This window comes from Peromyscus californicus, unplaced genomic scaffold (genome assembly GCF_007827085.1).
Source record: "Peromyscus californicus insignis strain IS unplaced genomic scaffold, ASM782708v3 Scaffold_12__1_contigs__length_115047231, whole genome shotgun sequence".
Taxonomy (NCBI): Eukaryota; Metazoa; Chordata; class Mammalia; order Rodentia; family Cricetidae; genus Peromyscus; species Peromyscus californicus.
In genome coordinates, this window is record NW_026294413.1 from 57,675,561 (window position 1) to 57,694,340 (window position 18,780).

Consider the following 18,780-nt stretch of genomic DNA (forward strand, 5'->3'; position numbering starts at 1 on the left):
CTGGTCTCGAACTCACAGAGATCTGCCTGCCTCTGCCTCCCGAGTGCTGGGATTAAAGGCGTGAGCCACCATTGCCCAGCCAGGTTCTCTTTCTTTTAGATTTTATTTTATTTTTTATTAAATAAATTATTAATTTAATAAATCTAATAAATAAATAAATTTATTAAATCTAATAAATAAATTAGATTTATTTTTATTTTTATTTTTATTTATGTGTCTGTATGTATTTGTGTGTGTGTCATGTGCCCAGGGAGGTGGAAGGGGGTGTCAGATGCCCTGGACTTAGAGTTCTAGGTGGTTGTGAACTGCTTGATATGAGTGCTGGGATCCAAACTTGAAATCTCTGGAAGAATAGCCAGGGCTCTCAACCCCAGAGCCCTATCTCCAGCCCCATTTTCTAACAAGCTATCATGTATTTGTCTTTTTCCTTTGATTGTGGGGGCAGTCTCATGGTTTTTTTTTGTTTTGTTTTGGTTTTGGTTTTTTGGGTTTTTTTTGGGTTTTTTTGTTTGTTTGTTTGTTTTTTTCGAGACAGGGTTACTCTGTGTAGCTTTGTGCCTTTCCTGGAACTCGCTTTGGAGACCAGACTGGCCTCGAACTCACAGAGATCTGCCTGCCTCTGCCTCCCAAGTGCTGGGATTAAAGGCGTGCGCCACCACCGCCCAGCTGCAGTCTCATGGTTTTACGCAAATAAAATGTGTTTATATTTTTCTTTAGTCGCTGGGTTTCCTACCTTGTTTGAGAAATTCTTCCTTCAACTCGAAGACAGACCACTATCCTCCTCATGTTCATTTAGTTTCTATTGTGTTCTTTTTATATCTAACCAAAATGAAATGCATGCATGTGACTCTGTGTGTACGAGTGTGTGTGTAGGAGTGGGGAGTAAAATAGTGGTCTAGCTTATTTTAGTCTAGATTAGTAACCTAATATGTAACATTGTTGTCAGGGAAACTGCCTTTGTCCATTTGCTATGGTAAAATACTCTGACAAAAGCGGCTGAAGAGAGAAAGGGCTTGTTTAGGCTCACAGTTTCAGGGTGCAGTCCGCTATGGCTGGGAAGTCATAGCAACAGGAGCTTAAAGTAACTGGTCACATTGCATCCACAGTCATGAAGCAGAGAGCTAGGAAGACCAGTGCTCAGCTCGCTTTCTTCTTTCTATACAGTCCAGGATCCAGCCTAGGGAGTGATGCCACCCACAGTGGGCAGGTCCTCTTACTTCAATTGACCTAATTAAGAAAATTCCCTGCAAGCATACCCAGATACCTGACTCCAAGAGACTCTAGATTTCATCATGTTGACAACTGGGATGAACCATCACACTACCTTTCTATGCCAAGTTAATATGTCATTTCTACGTACGTGAAGTTTCTCAAACAAACTTAGAACTATATCAAACTTCCTAGTCTGTTCATCTGATTGGTTTCTTTACATGTGTGGAATACATTGTTTTAATTACATAAATTTTCCTTTAATTTTTTTTTCAGTTCTTTCATATGAAATCATTTGTATGAATTTAAAAATGATGTTTCCTAGTTTAAAGAGATATTATAATTGCATTCAATTTATACTTTATGTTGGAAATATTCACATTTTTATGCTCTTTTTTCCTGTTTAGGTGCACAGTATGGCTACAAGTAACTTAAACTACCATTGTTATTATTTACTTTTAGTTAACAGACTAGTGATAATTATGACATTTTTATACTCTTAGGCCTTTGTCTAACACATCCGTGGTGTGAATCTTACACACCAGTTGGCCTGCACAAAGTGCAATCAGGTAGCTAAGAGAAACTGACAACACTCACATAACTTTAAACACAATATTTTAATAATTGTTCCATTTTATTGTACTTACTATTCGTCTTTTACTATGTCTAACTTACGAGTTAAGTTTTACCATAGGTCTACGTATAGGAACAAACGAGTATCTGTGGTTTGTGCTGTCTACAGCTTCAGACTTCCTTCCCCCAAGGGCCTGAAGACCTATTCCCTGAGCACGAAGGGGGGGGATCACTAAATGAGCGTCTTGCTGGTTCTGGTTCTCGGCAGCGCTCTGAGTCACATCCGTTGATGGTGGTCACCACACAGGGCTGAAGAGGTTGTGGGTGTGCAAAGACTGCTCTGTTCGGTAACCAGGAGGAGCGGGGAGACTCCTGAGCATTGAGGCTTCTGGGGCAGGTAGCAAGAAAAGTGGAGATGCTGCCAGAGGCTCCCTTGGTGGGAGATGGGGGGCGTTCGCAAGAGAGCAGCAGGCGCTGGGGAGGTGGCGAGCCGGAGGCCGAGGAGGAAGAGTGAGGAAGGCCTTTTGCCTCAAGTGGAAGAGAACTGATGGTGTCCATGGCGCTCTCCGGAAGTCTTGAAAGCAGGGGGTTGGTAACACTTCTCGGGAACGCTGGGCTCCCCATCTTCATAAATCCCTGGTGCATCAACCATCAGTGGTCATACGTCTCCCTTTCCTTTGACTTTCAACCCCGGGTGGCCTATGTGTGTGCAGCCATCCGCTGCCTTCCACAGCGGGAGGTGAAAATGGTGCCAGTCTCCCTACCCCTCTCTAACTACTGCGACCCAGGCCTCTGCGCTGACCTCCCAGCTTCCACCCTCTCCCAATGGCCTTGCAGCCTCATCCTTCAGTGAGAGGTGCTCCAGCTGACCCAGGCCCAGCCCTCTGGTTGTGGGTAGAAAGTACCTGAACTTGCAGATGACGGTGGTCAGCCAAAGGCTGGGGTGGCTTCTATTAGACCCCCTGTGCTCCCCTCTCGCTTTGTGGTGAGGCTCTGCTCTGCTGGTTTCCTCTTTTTGTCACTCTACACCACACAGATCTGCAGCTCCTGGTGTGTGCTAACCCTTCCTCACTCCAGAAAGCTGAGTTCTTCTCCCCAGAGTCCTTTTGGGCCATGGAATATCTATCTTCTGCATCCTCGGGGCTGACCCATGTCCTTCTGGGCTCACCCAGGGACCATCTGCAAGCAGAAGAGTCGGTTTTCAGGACTGATGATGGATGTTCCTCCATGGTCAGATTAATGGCCAGGATGCAAATATCCTCAGACCCAAAAAAGCCCTGGGAGTGGTACCCTATTCCTTCACACAAGGGTGAGGCCCTTCCCCCACCAGCTACCGAAAACACGGATGAAATGAAGGACTCCTTTTAAAACCATTCTGTACACAAATATCTAAGCATTTTTCACGGTATTTTAACAAGTATTGAATTTAACCTGCCCGGGTTCAAATCCCACCATTCCCACTGACCAGCAAGCTAAATAAATACACCGCTAAGCCTTCCCATGCTCAGTCTCTTTGAATAACAGACAAGGGTGGTGCTTATTTCACAGGACTGTGGAGAGAGTGTGATGGTTGATTTTGTCAACTTGACAGGACCCAGATCATCTAGGAAACAGAGTTCTGTGGGTGTCTGTGAGGGTGTCTCCAGGGAGGTTTAACTGAGTGGGAAGAGCCACCCCGAATGTGGGTGGCATCATCCCAGGGCCCGGGATCCCAGATAGAATAAAACGGAAAGAAAGCCAGGTGGTGGTGCCCGCCTTTAATCCCACCACTCAGGAGGCAGAGGCAGGTGGATCTCTATGAGTTCCAGGACAGCTGGGGCTTCACAGAGAAAAAGAAAAAGAATAAAAAGGGAAGAAAAGAGAAAGTGAGGCAAACAGCAGCGTCCACCTGTCTCTGCTTGTTGATTGTAGACACAATGTGACCAGATGCCTCACCTTCCTGTGGCCACAGCTGGAGAAGCCGTCACGCTTTCCCTTCTGTGGTAGACCGTGTGCTCAACCCAGGAGCCCAAAGAAACTCTTTTTTTTTCTCCCCCTTAAGCTGTTTCGTTACTATTTCACCATAGCAACAAGGAAAATAATTAATACAGAGGGTCAAACAAGTTAATGAAGAGGCGACTGACCCCTGAGATGAATGTCCCTTTTGATGGACATGACTGTCTACTCGGCACTTCCAAAGGAGTCCCCTGATGCAGGCTGTGACTCTCAGAAGCCCAGACTCGGGTGGCAGACTTGGTGTCCTGGCCTCCCTCCTTCCAGGTGGTGTGAGTTTCTGCTGATACACTCCGGGACACGGGGACACCGTCTGCAAACTGTGGACGTCCAGGGCAGGGCCAAGCAGAGCGCAGCTTTGCCCTCTCTGGTCTGCTGGATGAGTAGCAGCATCTCACTCTACTCCTGGCCCTCGGGGCTTTAGTCCAGCCTTCAATGAGGAAGACATGCAGGGGCGGGAGTGGACTGCAGGGCTGCAGCAATCAGGATGTGACAGGGGTGGGTGTGAGTCTCAGGGCAGTAAAACTAGACCAGGACACATGTTAGGAATAGGAAAAGAGTATAAAAAAAAGAAAAAAGAAAAGGTAAAGCCTCCCTCCACCCCAAGAATGAGAGTGGACTAGTAAGCCCATTTGGGAAATGCCCCGAAGTGCTGGGCCAGGAGGTCATGTAGGTAACACCATTTCTCCCAAGTCTGTGTCAGAGAGACCTGGTGGGGGACTTGGGGGGGGGGGGGAGTCCAGCTCTCCTCCACCAACTGGCTTTCTTTATGTTAATCTCGGCGTTGCCATCTCCAGTCTCCATTCTTCAGCCACAAGAAGGGGACAGGCTAGGTTGTCCTCACTCTGGAGTCCCTGCTCTCTGCTGTCACCCACTCCATCTCTGGCCTATTGCTTAATTGCTGGCTTTCCATTCCTTACTGACAGGTGATGTGTTCCCCACCTTCCCTCAACTTAGGGCAGGATCTGCAAGCTGGTAGGTGACTAGTAAACGCGTGGTTAACATATGCTCATTAAATGCAATTAACACACAGAGGGGGCTTTATGACAAGCGTCAACTTGGTGTCTGAAATAGCTTTCCCTCTAATATCCTTTACATCAGTGTCCCCACCACATGTAGCGGGATTTGGGAGTGCTCGGGGGCCCAGGTCTCCCCTGCAGACAAGAAGTTCAACATTACTGAGCTTGACAGTGGCAGAGAGCCATTGCAACCAAGAGGTGTCAACTACAGTTGATCAGGACTGAGGGGCTACCTGGAAGCGGAAGCTTGCAGTGTAGAGGGTGTGGATTGGGGAGAGCACAGACCGGTGCAAAACCAACAGTTGGCGGAGGGACTGGTCCTTAATAATTCTTGCTCCTCCAGGTCCCTCTTCTTTACAGATGGGAGAGGGAACTGTGCAGGGCTGGAATCCTGGGTCCCGGTCCCCGCCCACCACAATGGTAACGGTGCTATGCCCCGGGGTGGCGAACCCTCCCTCGCACCCATCGCCGCGCACCAGGGGCACAAAGGGACCCGGCCGCGGCAGTTTTGAAAATATCAAGGAAGTTGTTCTGGGCTGGGGCCCAAGCGGTGACGACGAGGGAGGGCGGGAGGAGGAGGGAGGGATGCGCGCGAGGCCAGGACGGCGGGCGCGGGGCAGCACAGCTCGCCCGGCTCCCGCGGGCAGCGCGGCGGCCCCAGCCTGCGACCCCCGGGATCCACCTCCGGTCACGCCGCCTGTGAAACTACACAGCGCCGCATGTATCCCCACACGAGCCCCAGTCCCGCGGGCCGTGCCTAGGGGCGGCGGTTGTTGCCTGGGGAGGACCCCGGCTTCCCCCTCCATCCAAGGCTACTCGAGCACCACCGGGCCCTGCAGAGGCCCGCGCAGAAGGGACCATGAAAGGTAAGCAGACTCCCTGGGAGCACAGAGATCATCCATCCTTCCTCCAAGGCACCGGCTAGGGGCACCCTGGCGCCTGGGCTGCAAGAGGGCTGAGAATCCCCAGAGCTGAGGAAGGTGTTCCAGGTCGGGCCCCCTGCCTCTTTTACTATCCCTGAAGAGGGAGTGAGGCGGGAGGGGGGTGGAGGGTGGAGGACGGGACAGGACAGGAAGAGTCCTAAGTCCAGGAAAAGAGAAGAGAGTGAGGGTGAACACATGGCCCTTGCAGTGCCGGCCTCACCGCCATTGCTCACCCCTCAAAACAAATTTAAAGTCCAGAGAAGATTCCGATCCGGTTCCCAGGGAGCCCAGAAAGATGCTTGGTGGAGATCACAGCTGAGGTCCCATCCCAAGGGCTCCTGCAGGCCCCACCCAGGCTTACGCTGCTCTCTCCACTAACTTTGGCCCCTTCCCCTCAAGACAATCATGCCAGTCAGAGTCGCAACTGAGTCCTGTCCTTCCTGACATCTGACCTGGGGACCATAAGCAAGCCCTGAAGGCCAGACAGAGTTGGGATGGAAGGAGAAACCCTTCTTGATTCCAAGCTGCTGCTCCTGGGTCCTGGAGAGCTCCCTTCCTAGCCAGGGGAGAAGCAGGCTTTGGAGGAATCATGAGGTTTGGGGTACTCTTTCTGGCGTCTGCAGGTAACCTTCCTCTAGCAGCGCCGGGGATGCTCGCGTTCCCTTCCTAAGAGGACCTTTGGGATGGTGTTCAGGGCTCCAAACTCCTCTCAGGTGTAGCTGGGAAGGTGAAGTTGTGCCAGGATGTCAGGCCCCATCTGTCAAGCCTGTTTCATCTGGAGCAGCTGTGGTTTATCTCTTTGGTACTCAAGGATTGGGCATTCAAGTGAAGGAAGCAAGGGCCTCACAGACAACTCCCTGACTCAATTCAAACTCTGTATTGTAGAGCGTAGGAGATTGAGGCCCAGACAGTAGGGTTGACCCTGAATGTGCCACATTTTCAGTACCCCCATGGGACCCGCACTTTGTTTAAGGTATCACCGATGGTATCTTGAAATTCATAATGTTTTTTAAACGGGGGATTCCCCCCTCTCCCCCACTTTCATTTTGTATTGAGCCCCAGGAATTTCACAGCTAGTACTATGGAAAAGCAGCCTACAACTACTGTTAGCCAAAGGGTCTAGAGCCCAGGACTCTGACCTTCAGTCCAGAGGAGACCCATCCCTTTCTGCTTCCGTCCCTCAGGCCTCTGGCACGTTCTGCCAATGCTTTCTGATGGCCTCAGGGGGTCTTAGAGTGACTTGGGTGGGTCCCCTTGGCAGATGGAGAAGAGCCTTGCCCACGGGCCCCGCTCCTAGCTGCTGCGTCTCCAGAGCGCTCTCCTGCCATCTGAAGTCCTGGGGGAGGCCGTTTTCTGAAAGCTCTGAGGACACATCTCACTATAGTCTACAGGGCCACAGGCTGCCCTGGACCTTGCCAATGGTGTAAGGATGCTGTGTTTCTCAGAGTGCTTTTGACACCCCCACCCCCCAACTGCAGACAAAATATAAAAAGGCAACGATAGGGCTCAAAACCTGTGCTGGGGACAAAAGAGCAATTTTGAATGAATATTTCTTAGAAGGTTCCCCAGTGAGGAACGGAGGCAATTGTGAATCCTGCCTGCTCACTCCTGTGCTAATTCTGGTGTCTCCCCAGATTCCAGGGTAACACCCCTCCACAAGCTTCAGGTTAGCTCTTTAGAAACCTTCAGTGATTTCCTGAGACACCCAGGGGCCTCAAGGGGGTACAGAGCTGCCAGGGGAGAAAATGATTGCCTCCCAGCATGCCTCTCACCCAGCAGCCAGAAAGAGCCATCACCTCTACCTATGATGGAAAGGGCAGGGGAGATGGAAAACAGCAAATATTTGGCCTTTGTGATCTTCTGAGTGAAGCTTTTTCTCATTGGAGTGAAAAAAGCATGGTGCCCTTCAGAGGGAGGGAGGGGGACTTTCCAAAGAGGCCCTTCCCCAAGGGAGGCTGGCTTTTCTGGCTCCTTCAAGGCCCCACCAATCTTCCAATTACATCTGCTGGCAAAGACCCACAATGTCCCCTGCTCAAAGCAAACACAGTGATGTGATGTTTTGTGGAGGGAGGGAGCATTGGTAGGGATAGTATTTAAACCAGAAAACAGGCCTGTTGAGCACCCCAATGCCAGGGCCCTGCTCTGGCAGCTGACATGTTTTGGTGAGGGTGGGTGGGGGAGGGGACCCCTGCCTGACGGTGGCTGGCCAGGCCTCCCAGGTAGTGGGTGTCTTTTTATGTAAGCTGGCACCTGGCCTCTCTCACACATAAGCCTAGGAGCAAACAGCTGCCACAAGCCTCTTGGTGACAAGCCCACCTCAGAGTTTCCTACTGACTTGTGAGCCATTAACAGCCACCTGTGACAGGGGCTTGACAGAAAGCCTCCCCAGAGCCTCCCAGAAGTAGCCTGGTTGGCTATAAAGGCAGAAGCTCAAACTTCAAAGATGCCCAATTTGCAGTTCAGATGTATTTCTCCAGTCCTGGTTTGGTCTTTGTCTTTTCCTTCTCTGGGCCCCTTTCTCCTGAATGTTCCATGAGGCCCGGGAGCTCTGGGCCCCAGTACCACTTGGTGAGCAGAAGTGATATGGTGGGTGGTGGTGGGAAGCATGTGCTTGGTGTGTGTCTCTGTCCCTGAGAGATATGTGGCTCAGCTGCCTGCCCGTGTGTGGGAGAAGGGCAAAGTCAGGCTCCACCACTCTCCAGTACTAGAGGAGTAAGCCATCCCCAAAAACTGAGAGAGGACCCTGAAACACAAAGTAAGAGCAGGCAGGGAGGAAAGAAGGTGGAAAAAATACAGCCCTGTGGGACTGGAGAGATGGTTCAGTGGTTAAGAATGCTGGCTGCTCTTCCAGAGTACTGGACTCTGATTCTCAACACCAGTATGGTGGCTCACAGCTGTCGGTAACTCCAGTTCCAGGGGATTTGATGCCCTCTTCTGGCCTCTGAGAGCACCAAGCACACACATGGTGCACAGACCTACATGTGGGCTACTTTGCCTACATGTATGAAATAAAAATAAATTAGTAAAACAAAAATACAGTCCTGTGATTGACGTTTGATTTTGGCCAAAAGGCTGAGAAACTATTCACACTGCAGAGGCCACCCCTCAGCTTGCCCTGGAAAAAGTTATGCTCATTCATGAGGCAGCAGGCTATCTCCTCCATCCCCAGAACTCTGGACCCAGAAAGGAAACCAGGGTCAAAAACATGGAGCTAATGGCACAAAAGTGAAAAGAGCCACCAACTGATCCAGGAGCCACAGAGGTCATAGGAACTTGGATGTTAGAGGTCAGCTCCAAACCATTAACACTGCTCACACAAAAGTTCTTCCCTGCTATCCATCTGTGGTAACTTTAAGACCAGAAGACTCATATCTCAGAGCTAATTCGTAAAAGAGGAAAAAGCACACTGCTTTGTAACAGGCACTGGTGGATAGCTTGGCAGTTCCCATGGATGCACAGCTGGTCTGGGTGTTAGAATTGGCATCTGGGGTGGTAGGATGGGCCCTGAACTCTTGCATACACTCCACCTGCATTCAATTATGTTGTGCCGGGTGTGTGTGTGTGTGTGTGTGTGTGTGTGTGTGTGTGTGTGTGTGTGTGTGTGTTGAGGTCAGCCCAGTCTAGCGCAGACAAATTTTGTCATGGCACACCATAGGGCCCACTCCCCTCCTCAAGTAGGCTGGATGATGCCACAGAGAGTGATCAGAATATGGGGTTTCATAAGCATTCTGTTGCCCATTCTCTGGCACTTGAGACAGCTCATAATACTTGTTTATTGTATCATGTGTTAACTGTAAACACACACTATGCCGAGCTCTTTTAAATCAAGAATCACGCCATGCTATCCTCAGAATTGAGCCCAGGAAGTTGATAAAGTGCATGCTTCTATTTAGTGAGCATGTATTGACCAGATGTTAGATGCCAGGGTTCTTGTAGTCTTGAGACTAGAGTCCAAGAAAGATACAGAGAAGAGCTTAGATACCACTCTTCCTCTCAAGGAACTTTCCTTTTGCTAGGACACAAGGTTTATACCCCATAATTATTATGAAAGAGGCTGAAAGTGGCCAGTGTTACAAGAGAGGCATCAAGGAAAGAGTATGTACGTGTGTACTTTTCTGGCTGTTTTTTTTTTGTTTTGGTTTTTTGTTTTGGGGTTTTTTTGTTTTGTTTTGTTTTGGTTTGTTTTTTTTTTTTTTTTTTGTTGTTGTTGTTGTTGTCTTTTTGGATGTTCCTTGGCCTTGGATGTGAACTCCTGGGGTCTCACTGGGCACTTTCCCAAGTGGACCCAGAATGAGTGTCCCATACACAGTTCCCCAAAGTCCTGGCCTGTGTTTCCAGTAATGTCAACATCTCTATTGGAGACTGCAGACCTTTTTTTCAAAGTTCAAGGAAAGTACCCTCACTCCCATCTGAACCCAATTGGGACAGCTGCTTATTCTGGGATGTCACACTACCCCTTCCAGACCGCCAGTGTATGTGGGAGACCTGCTTCAGGGGATGAGGCACAGCAGCTGAAAAGGAAGCCACGTTGCTAACTGAGTAATCAGGACAGGAGGTGGAGAAGAACAAAGGGAGGGCACGGGCAGTGGACTCAGGAGTCCCAAAGGGCAAGTGCATGAACGTTCAGAAAGGGCTTCAGTTATGAGTTAAGGGTGGGGCAACTTGGATCAGAGAGCTTGGGAGAGGCTAGAAGTGGTGCCAGTGAGTGTTGAGCCTTGGGTACTTGAGGAAGTAGGCTGGCAGGTAGTCAGATTTGCCTAGAGTTGAGGGCTTGCAAAGAGAAGCTGAAGGCCATGGGCCAGGGCAGCCTTGTGCCTCCTATTGTCCTTGGAGAACCTGAAAGGCTTGTCAGAAAAAGGCACATTTGACATCTCTCACTAGGCTCACCTATAACTTTATTCCTCTTATAACTTTATCCTGTGTTGGGAAACCTACTTTCAGAGGGTGAGAGGATGAGAGCAAGCTCACAATGAAGCTGAGAGGCATGCTTGGGGACACAGGCAAAGAATTAGACCTGGAAAGTGAGGCCGGGGGAGTGATTCATACCTTTGGTGGTGATCAGAGGTGAGGAGGACTTAGCAGGCTGTGAGGAAGCTGGCTGCATGGGGGAGAGTGAGGCAAAGGTGCAGGGACTTCGGCGTGAGGGTTTCAGGAGAATGGAAGGGGGTTCTTGGAGTAAGAAATGAAGCTGGAACTAAAGAGGTGGCCAGCACTCAATGGAAGGCAAAGGGACAGAAGAAAAGGGGAAAGAACAGAAACAAGGAGATGGAGGAAGAGTGGGAGACCCTGTCAAAGGTGATGGAGGAAGAGTGGGAGACCCCGTCAAAGGTGATGGAGGAAGAGTGGGAGACCCCGTCAAAGGAGATGGAGGAAGAGTGGGAGACCCCGTCAAAGGTGATGGAGGAAGAGTGGGAGACCCCGTCAAAGGTGATGGAGGAAGAGTGGGAGACCCTGTCAAAGTGATGGAAAAAGAGTGGGAGACCCTGTCAAAGGTGATGAAGGAAAAGTGGGAGACCCCATCAAAGGAGATAGAGGAAGAGTGGGAGACCCTGTCAAAACTGATGAAAGACGAGTGGGAGACTCTGTCAAAGGTGTGGAGAAGCATTCATAAGACTTGGACCTTTACTTTCCTAGATGGTTATTTTATAAATTCAAAAACTTCAGAAAGGAGGGAAAATACAGCACTTATGAAATCCCCACATCCCAGAGCTGACAGATGGCAAGACATAGATGGACATATTTTCATAAAACTTTATATGTGCACATAGACCTCCCCCCCCACAAAGATAAGATACTATCTATATTACTTTGTCTTACACAGTTTTGTTATTTTTACATTTTTAAATTTATTTTTTGGTGGCATTGGCAGTGTGTGCTATGGTATAGATTCCATTTGGTGGCATTGGCAGTGTGTGCTATGGTATAGATTCCATTTGGTGGCATTGGCAGTGTGTGCTATGGTATAGATTTCATTTGGTGGCATTGGCAGTGTGTGCTATGGTATAGATTCCATTTGGTGGCATTGGCAGTGTGTGCTATGGTATGAATTCCATAGTTCACAGGCAGAAGTCAGAGGGCAACCTCTGGGAGTTAGATTTCTCTTTCCATCATGTGGGTCCCAAAGACTGAACTCAGGTCATCAGGTTTGGCAGCAAGTACCTTTACCCACTGAGCCACCTCCCCAGCCTGTGTGTAGTTTTTTAAATTAACACAAGGTAATGGGGATGTAGACTCATAGTAGAACTTGTGCTTGGTATATTCAAAGCTCTGGGTTCAATCTCTAACATTAAAATATTTTTAAAGAGCTGGAGAGATGGCTCAGAGGTTAAGAGCACTGGCTGTTCTTCCAGAGGTCCTGAGTTCAATTCCCAACGACCACATTGTGGCTCACAACCATCTGTAATGAGATCTGATGCCCTCTTCTGTCATGCAAGTACACATGCAGGCAGAACACTGTATACATAATAAATAAGTAAATCTTAAAAAAATATTTTTAAAGAATTTTTTAAAAGGATGCATATATTTTCCCCAGTAATAAACATAAATCTACATTTTTATGGAACATTTTTGTAATGTTCCATAGTATGATTCTGCAATAGTTTAATCAACCTCTTATTCACGGGCATTGAAGCCATCCACATTTCCACTAGGTTTATTATAGCACTCAGTGGTCAACTCTGTAGGCACTTTTGCTGGCTGCATAGTTATCCTTTTAGGAAAGTTCCTAGAAGAGACACTGAGTCAGAGGAGAATACTCATTTGCATATGGTCAACTTAACCCTGATCTGTTCTAAATCCACATGGGTCCCCTCCCACACTGTCCACTTGTGCTTGAGTAAGATGCAGATGGATTGAGGGAGCCAGTGAAAGATAAAGGAGTTAGACCTCAGTGTCATCAGTCTTTTAGAACTTCTGCTGCCTGGGGTGGGGATATCTTCCACAGTGCAGAGAAAACAGGCTGAGCACTGACAGCCTGCCCAGGAGAGAGCTACAGGCTCTCTGACCCTGCAAAAGGCTCTTGTTGGGGTTCAAGAAGGGTTGTGGGTAGGTGGAGAGCAGGTGTACAGGCTTAGTGTGGTAGAGACTGGGAAGGCATGGGGGCAGGGTGCAAAGAGAGATGCTGGAGCCCATTTGTGCAAGAGGAATGGCAGTCATGCTCCAGAGAGTGAGCAGGCTGAGCTGCAGCCAGCCAGTGTGGAGCTTGAGACCCACAGATTTCAACTAAGAAGCTTCGACTCGGTGTTGCTCCATTCACAGGTATGGCAGGAGGAAGAGGAAAGAATAATCCAACCCAGCACTGGTATTATCCAGAGCAGCATTCTCCAACACAGGGCACCTCTGAATCCTCATTCCACAGGATCAATCAATGAATGTTTTTCCAGATTGACAGGAAGTTCTGAGGTCAAGTCAGTCTGAGAAACACAGAATTAGACATGCATTTAAATGTCTTTCTCTTTCCCTCAAGACTTTTTGAAATATTTGCTAAAAGCTTTTTATTTTTCTTCCCCCCACAAAGGATGTTTTGGAACCATGCTCTGTGAACACACTTTGTAAAAAGGGTTTCTTGGAAGTTGGAAATTGGTCCTGAGGGGGATGGGGGTTGGGACATGGTAATAGATGACAGCTGTGATTGGGTTCAGGATAGGAAAATAACCCTACCCAAAGTGGCTGCGACCCTTAATCTACATGGGAGTGTGCCTTAGGCTACTCCTGTTGCTGCATTCTCGGCATCCATAGCACAGGGAGCACACCGCTGCTGTCCTACAGAAGAGGAGGCTCTGAGGAGGAGGGTGTCACAGAGAAGGCATCAGGGAACCCGAGAAGTGAGAAAGGGTGGCATTCCACAGAGCAGATTGGCAACAAGGATCAAGCAGACTGCTAGCTCCCATCTCTACCATCCCACTAAAGTCTTGGGGCTCCAGGGAGTGGAGGAGGGGCTGTTTCTACTTAAGATTCTAGTGTGGGTGTGATCGGGATGGTTGCTGCCTGGGCTGAAAAGTCCTAGCTCTCTTCTCAAAGAGATGTGATGTCATCCATTGGGGAACTGCTTAGAAATGGGTTATCAGAGGGTTAGAGTTAGCTTAGGCTAGCCCTAAGTTAGGATGACAGTGAAAACCATGGGACCCCAAATGCCAACAGTGAGTAACAAGGGAGAGGAAAGGGAGTATATTGTTTAGAAAAAGGAATTTATCCTTGCTTAGGATAAATCAAGAATGAACTCACAATGTCTACAGCCACCAAGAACACAGCGAGAGGTCACAGAGAGAAGGTCCAGAAGGAGGTGGCAGGGATAGAAGGGACCTAGATCCTCGCAACAAATAAGTATAAGGGCGAAGACTAAACAGGAAAGGGGTTGAGAGTGAAGACACCACAGGAGCACCAAGCCTGTCAGTGCCAGTTTGCTGACCTGAGCACACGGATCGGAACCAGAGACCTGGCTTCCTTGGAGCTGAGAGGGACAGAAGATTCCCACCAGGCTTCAGAGGAACCCACAAAGCCAAGGAGAGGGGCAGTAGCAGGCGGCTTCTGATGAAAACAACCCTGGAACCCTAATTATAGCATTCCCCGACCTTAAACTATAGCTGTCCTGAAACTTTAAATATAGCATTGGCTCCTGAGAAGGTTTCCCACATCTTTATTTTTTCTGTCCCAATTGGCTGTTTGGAAAACCCACTCTGAACTCGGCTGAAGATAGTCATCAAAATATGTTCCTTGGAGTGCCCAAAGAAAGACCTTTTTTATTCCTCGAATCTCCCCCTTCTGACTTGTGCAGAAGAATTTGATCCCAGGGTGGAGGGGTGGGGGGTGGGGGGAGGGATGAATCAATCACACATTTCTTGGTCAACCAGAAGAAAGCTTGTGTCAGAGACGGTGTCCGGGTGAGCAGATGGTTAGCGCTAAAGCATCCTGCATGTTTTCCACCTACAACGGGAAAGGTTGAACCAGGCTCGACCCTAAGAAAGTCAGCAGCTACTGCAACCAGGTGCCAAGACATGCACCTACCAATCCAATATTCTACCTGGCTCTTGCAAGCAAAAGCTTAAAAACAAGGAATCCCTCCTCTCTGGCCTTCCTTCTGGCCTTTAAGTTGGAGATTACGCCCCCAGGTACCAGTGGAACAGAAGCCCTTTCAACCCTGCACTGTTTGCTGTTACCTTATGAAGCTGGCTGGCAACACTGGCCTTTAAAGGCTGTTTGATGTTTTTCCTTTTTTTCCAAGCACATTGCCTGCAATGTGGGCCACATGAAGGGTAGCACCCGGCTGGCTGTCTTCTCTAGGTAAAAGCACTCCAGTGTCGTCACAGTTCAGATTCCTTGTGGCCTTGGGACAAGGGAGGCAGTGACTGGTTTCCAGAGCCTTAGATATTTGCCCTTTCATGATTCTCAGGCACCATGCTGTTCTAAGTGTCCCTCAGAGGGGCTTCACGAAAGTTTTTAGGTCTAGAAATGTCTTGTCCGCTCCAGTGTCCTCGTCCAAGCCCAACCTGTTCCTGATGTTGAGAGCTGTAGGAGGAAGAAGAGAAAACATGCAGCATGTATCTGCAATGGAGGCTGCTCCTTCCTGGAAGCTTAGCCTGCTCTGGACACCTCCGTCCTATCAGAACAAGGCTCTCCTTGCTGTTCTGGACACCCAGCCACCCTTACATTTTACAGAAAGGTCACCATAACTTTGGGCAAATCCAAAGTCCTAAATGTCACATATGTTTTTTTTCCCTACCCTCCCACCCACTCCTCACCCAAACAGGAATCCTTCTGGTTTTAGGGAAAGAATGTCTTATCCAGTCTCTAGCTAGCTCTGTAGAAGGGAGGGAAGCCCCACCTAAACTCTGCTGCCTCCCTCAGCCCCCTCCTCCCCACCTTCCATTTCCTGGCAGTTCAAGCCTGAAGTCCCTGAGTGATCATTTTGGCTCTGGCGTGTTAAGCTCTTGCAAACCCCATGCATCAACACTCCTTTGGCCATAGAGAATACCAAGAATAAAACAGATTGAAACCATATTTCTAATGGTTAATCTTCATTTGTTTTTAAATTAAAACGAGCTCATGATTGAACCAGCAGAGAACATTCAGGCCTTCAGCAAGAGTCAGCAAGCTACCTTGACTGATGCCCACGCAGCATCAGCCCTGGGCTGATCTGAAAGAGGTGACATGGTGCTGGGGGTGGGGGCGGGGTGTCTGATGAGTAAACAGATGGCAGGTCTGGGTGGAAGGGTCCTACCCCAGCTCTCATGTGCAGTCCTGTAGATACTGCATGTGTGTTGGGGTCTGGCCCCAGATTCCTGGACACAGAGGAGCCATTACCATCCTAGGGTCTTAGTAATGGGATAGCAGTGACTCTGACTTGTAAGTTCCCTTCTGAGAGCTAGTATACCCAACACCAAGCCAGCTTGGCCCAGAAGGCTGGGAAAATGGGGTGATGAAGGAAAGCTGTTCTCCTGCCTCAGGGGACCACATTTGGCCCGGCACCAGGCTCTGCTTCCCTTCTGGTTTCCATTCATCTTCTCACCAGTGAGGATTTCCTCACTCTCCTGTCTGCAGGTCCATCTGGTCCCCAACCAGAACAAGCTCAATGAGACATAAACACACGGAGTTTGTGCTTACAAGAGACTTGGCTTGAGGGAGCCCCACAAATGCTTTGGATTATGTTCTCGTTAAAGCGAGAGAGGCTAAAGTGGTAAGCTGCCGAAGCGTTCCAGCTATGGGCCGACCAGAGTCCCTCAGGGCAGGGCTCTACACTGGACAGCAGGAAGTCGGGGGACTAGGAAGAGGAGAAGCCCTCCGTGGGGACTGGGGAGGGCTATGAGTTACAGAGCAGCTGAGATGTCATCACGGGGAAGAGAGCCAACTCAGGAACTGTCACTTCCCTCCTTGCCATACAGGAAAGTGGTGGTCCTTATTAACTCCCACTTGCTAATGGCAGGCAATTTGAGGGGCTCTCACTAGGGGAGCAAGGGTGTGACAAAGCTGCTCTGGGAGGGGTGTTTGCTGAAGGCTGGTGTCAGCCAGGCTTCATTTAAATCATCCCAGATTCCTTGCTAAGACTATAAACAGTGGAGTGATGAAATATCCTCTGGAGCCAGAACAGGGAGGAGGCCCTATCACGAGGGAGGGCCGAGAAGCACCACTAAGGGGAGAATGAAGGGCATGGACAGGAAGGAAGGGGACTCTCTCTGAGGGGCTCAGCGGGAAGATCTGAGCAGCCCTCATAGCACGGTGTTCTAAAGAGCTCGTCGGCTGAGCCGCCCTAGCTATCGGCTGAGGTTTTAGTTAGACAAGCACAGAATGGCCCAAAGAATTCTAGTCCTCCTAGCCCGAAGCTTTTGGGAAAGAGATCATCACCCTGTAAGCTGTAAGCTGCCCGGGCAAAGCAATCCTTGTAAACCGCTGGCAGATTGATGGAGGGTTCACAGCCCAAGTTGCAAAGTAAAGCTGAAAAGGTTGATTCCACGGGGTTGCACATAAAAAGATGTGTTGTACCCCATTAAACTGTGCTTCTCATCCTTATTTCCCTCTCCCACTCTGCCATTCTTCTTTACAGTGCTTACCAGCACACACGCACACACACACACACACACACACACACACACACACACACACACACACACACACACACTTCCTCATCCAGCTATCAAATCCAGAGACTAATTTCTCTAATTTCTTATACCATATCCTTCTCAGCCTACTTGTAGGGATCAATTAAGGCAGTGGAGTAGGGGTGTTTTTAAGGCCCAACACTTCCATCTTCAGCCTCCCTCAACTCAGAATTCCTCTGGAGGTGGGGCTCTGAGTCTTGGGATCACGAGAGCCTCTGATGTCTTCAGGTGTGGCTACAGAAACACTAGCAGAAGGCATGATGAAAAATTGTTCCGGTTTCAAAGCCAATGTTGTTGCCCCTTTCTTTGAACCAGCCTGCCCGCCCTTAGGACTCAAGCCCCGGGAATGAGAGCTGCCTGCTGAGATCCACAGAGGCTCAATCCACAACCTTGGAGTGCATGCAGCAAGGGACAGCTGAGCTGTGACAGACCTGGGGGCTAAGCAGAGGGGGCTTATGGCAGTGATGGGACCCTCCTCCCCAACGAGTCCTCTCAAGGTTGCCTCTACTTCTCAAGTGTTCTTGCCCACTGTCTTGGTTTTTATTCCTGTTGCTGTGACAAAATATTCTGACAAAAGGAACTGAAGGGGAAAAGGGTTTCTTTGGCTCACAGTTAGAGGTACAGTCCATCACGGTGAGGAAGTCAAGGCAGCATGAGCCCGAATCAGCTGGCCACACCATCCACAGTCAGGAAGCAAAGAGTAATGAATGTTCACCTCTCAGCTCCCTTTCATCACGTATATATTCCAGGATCCCAGCTAGGGAATGGTGTCACCCACCCTAGACAGGCCCTCCCACCTCAGGTAATTCTAATCAAGATAATCACACTCTAGGGATGCCCAGGGGCCCATCCCCAGGTGAATATAGATTCTGATAAATTGACAATGAACTTCATTAAGCACCCCATCTTCTCTGCATCACAGTTTCCCAGTTGATTACAGAGGTCACAGGGCAGCGTTGGGGACATGAAGGCACAGGGGCCAAAGGTTTACAAAACCCCAGAGGGCTGTTGGATATTGTTACAGCCCTCCAAGTTCTTCCAGCTTAGTGAAGTGCCTATCCCTTCTCCTTTCTACCCTCTAATGTTGGAGTTGCGGGAGCAATACTTCTGGAGAGCTTTTGTTCTTCACTCACAGTTATAGTATGTGGGCCAGAGAGGGAAGATTTTTGAATCCAGATCTTGGCTTCTCCACTTGTATTGTGTGTGCCGTTAGTAACATTCTTAATGTCTTTGGCTCTCAGTCTCTTTGACCATAAAACTGATACTTTAGGCTGTAAAATTTATAGGATTGTCATGATGGTTGCCTTGAGGCCAGACCCAACACTTCACCACATTTCAAAAATGAAACCGAGGAAAGCAAACTGGCTGCTTTCAGCATATTCTTTGAGCTTTAAACTTTAGGTAAGAGGTAAACGACAAATGTATTACCAAATGCTCAGCTAAGATGAAGGAAAAGAGAAGTCTCCAAGGATT

At 49.0% G+C, this 18,780-nt stretch overlaps 1 protein-coding gene across 1 annotated transcript in view; it reads left to right on the top strand.

The window, feature by feature from the left end:
* Window positions 1–5,381: 5,381 nt before the first annotated feature.
* Scara3 (scavenger receptor class A member 3) overlaps window positions 5,382–18,780 on the top strand; it is a 34,030-nt gene continuing 20,631 nt past the window's right edge. Inside the window, exon 1 of the mRNA XM_052732906.1 lies at window positions 5,382–5,659. Coding sequence (XP_052588866.1) covers window positions 5,653–5,659 — 7 coding nt within the window. The 5' untranslated portion in view covers window positions 5,382–5,652. The remainder of the gene's footprint in view (window positions 5,660–18,780) is intronic.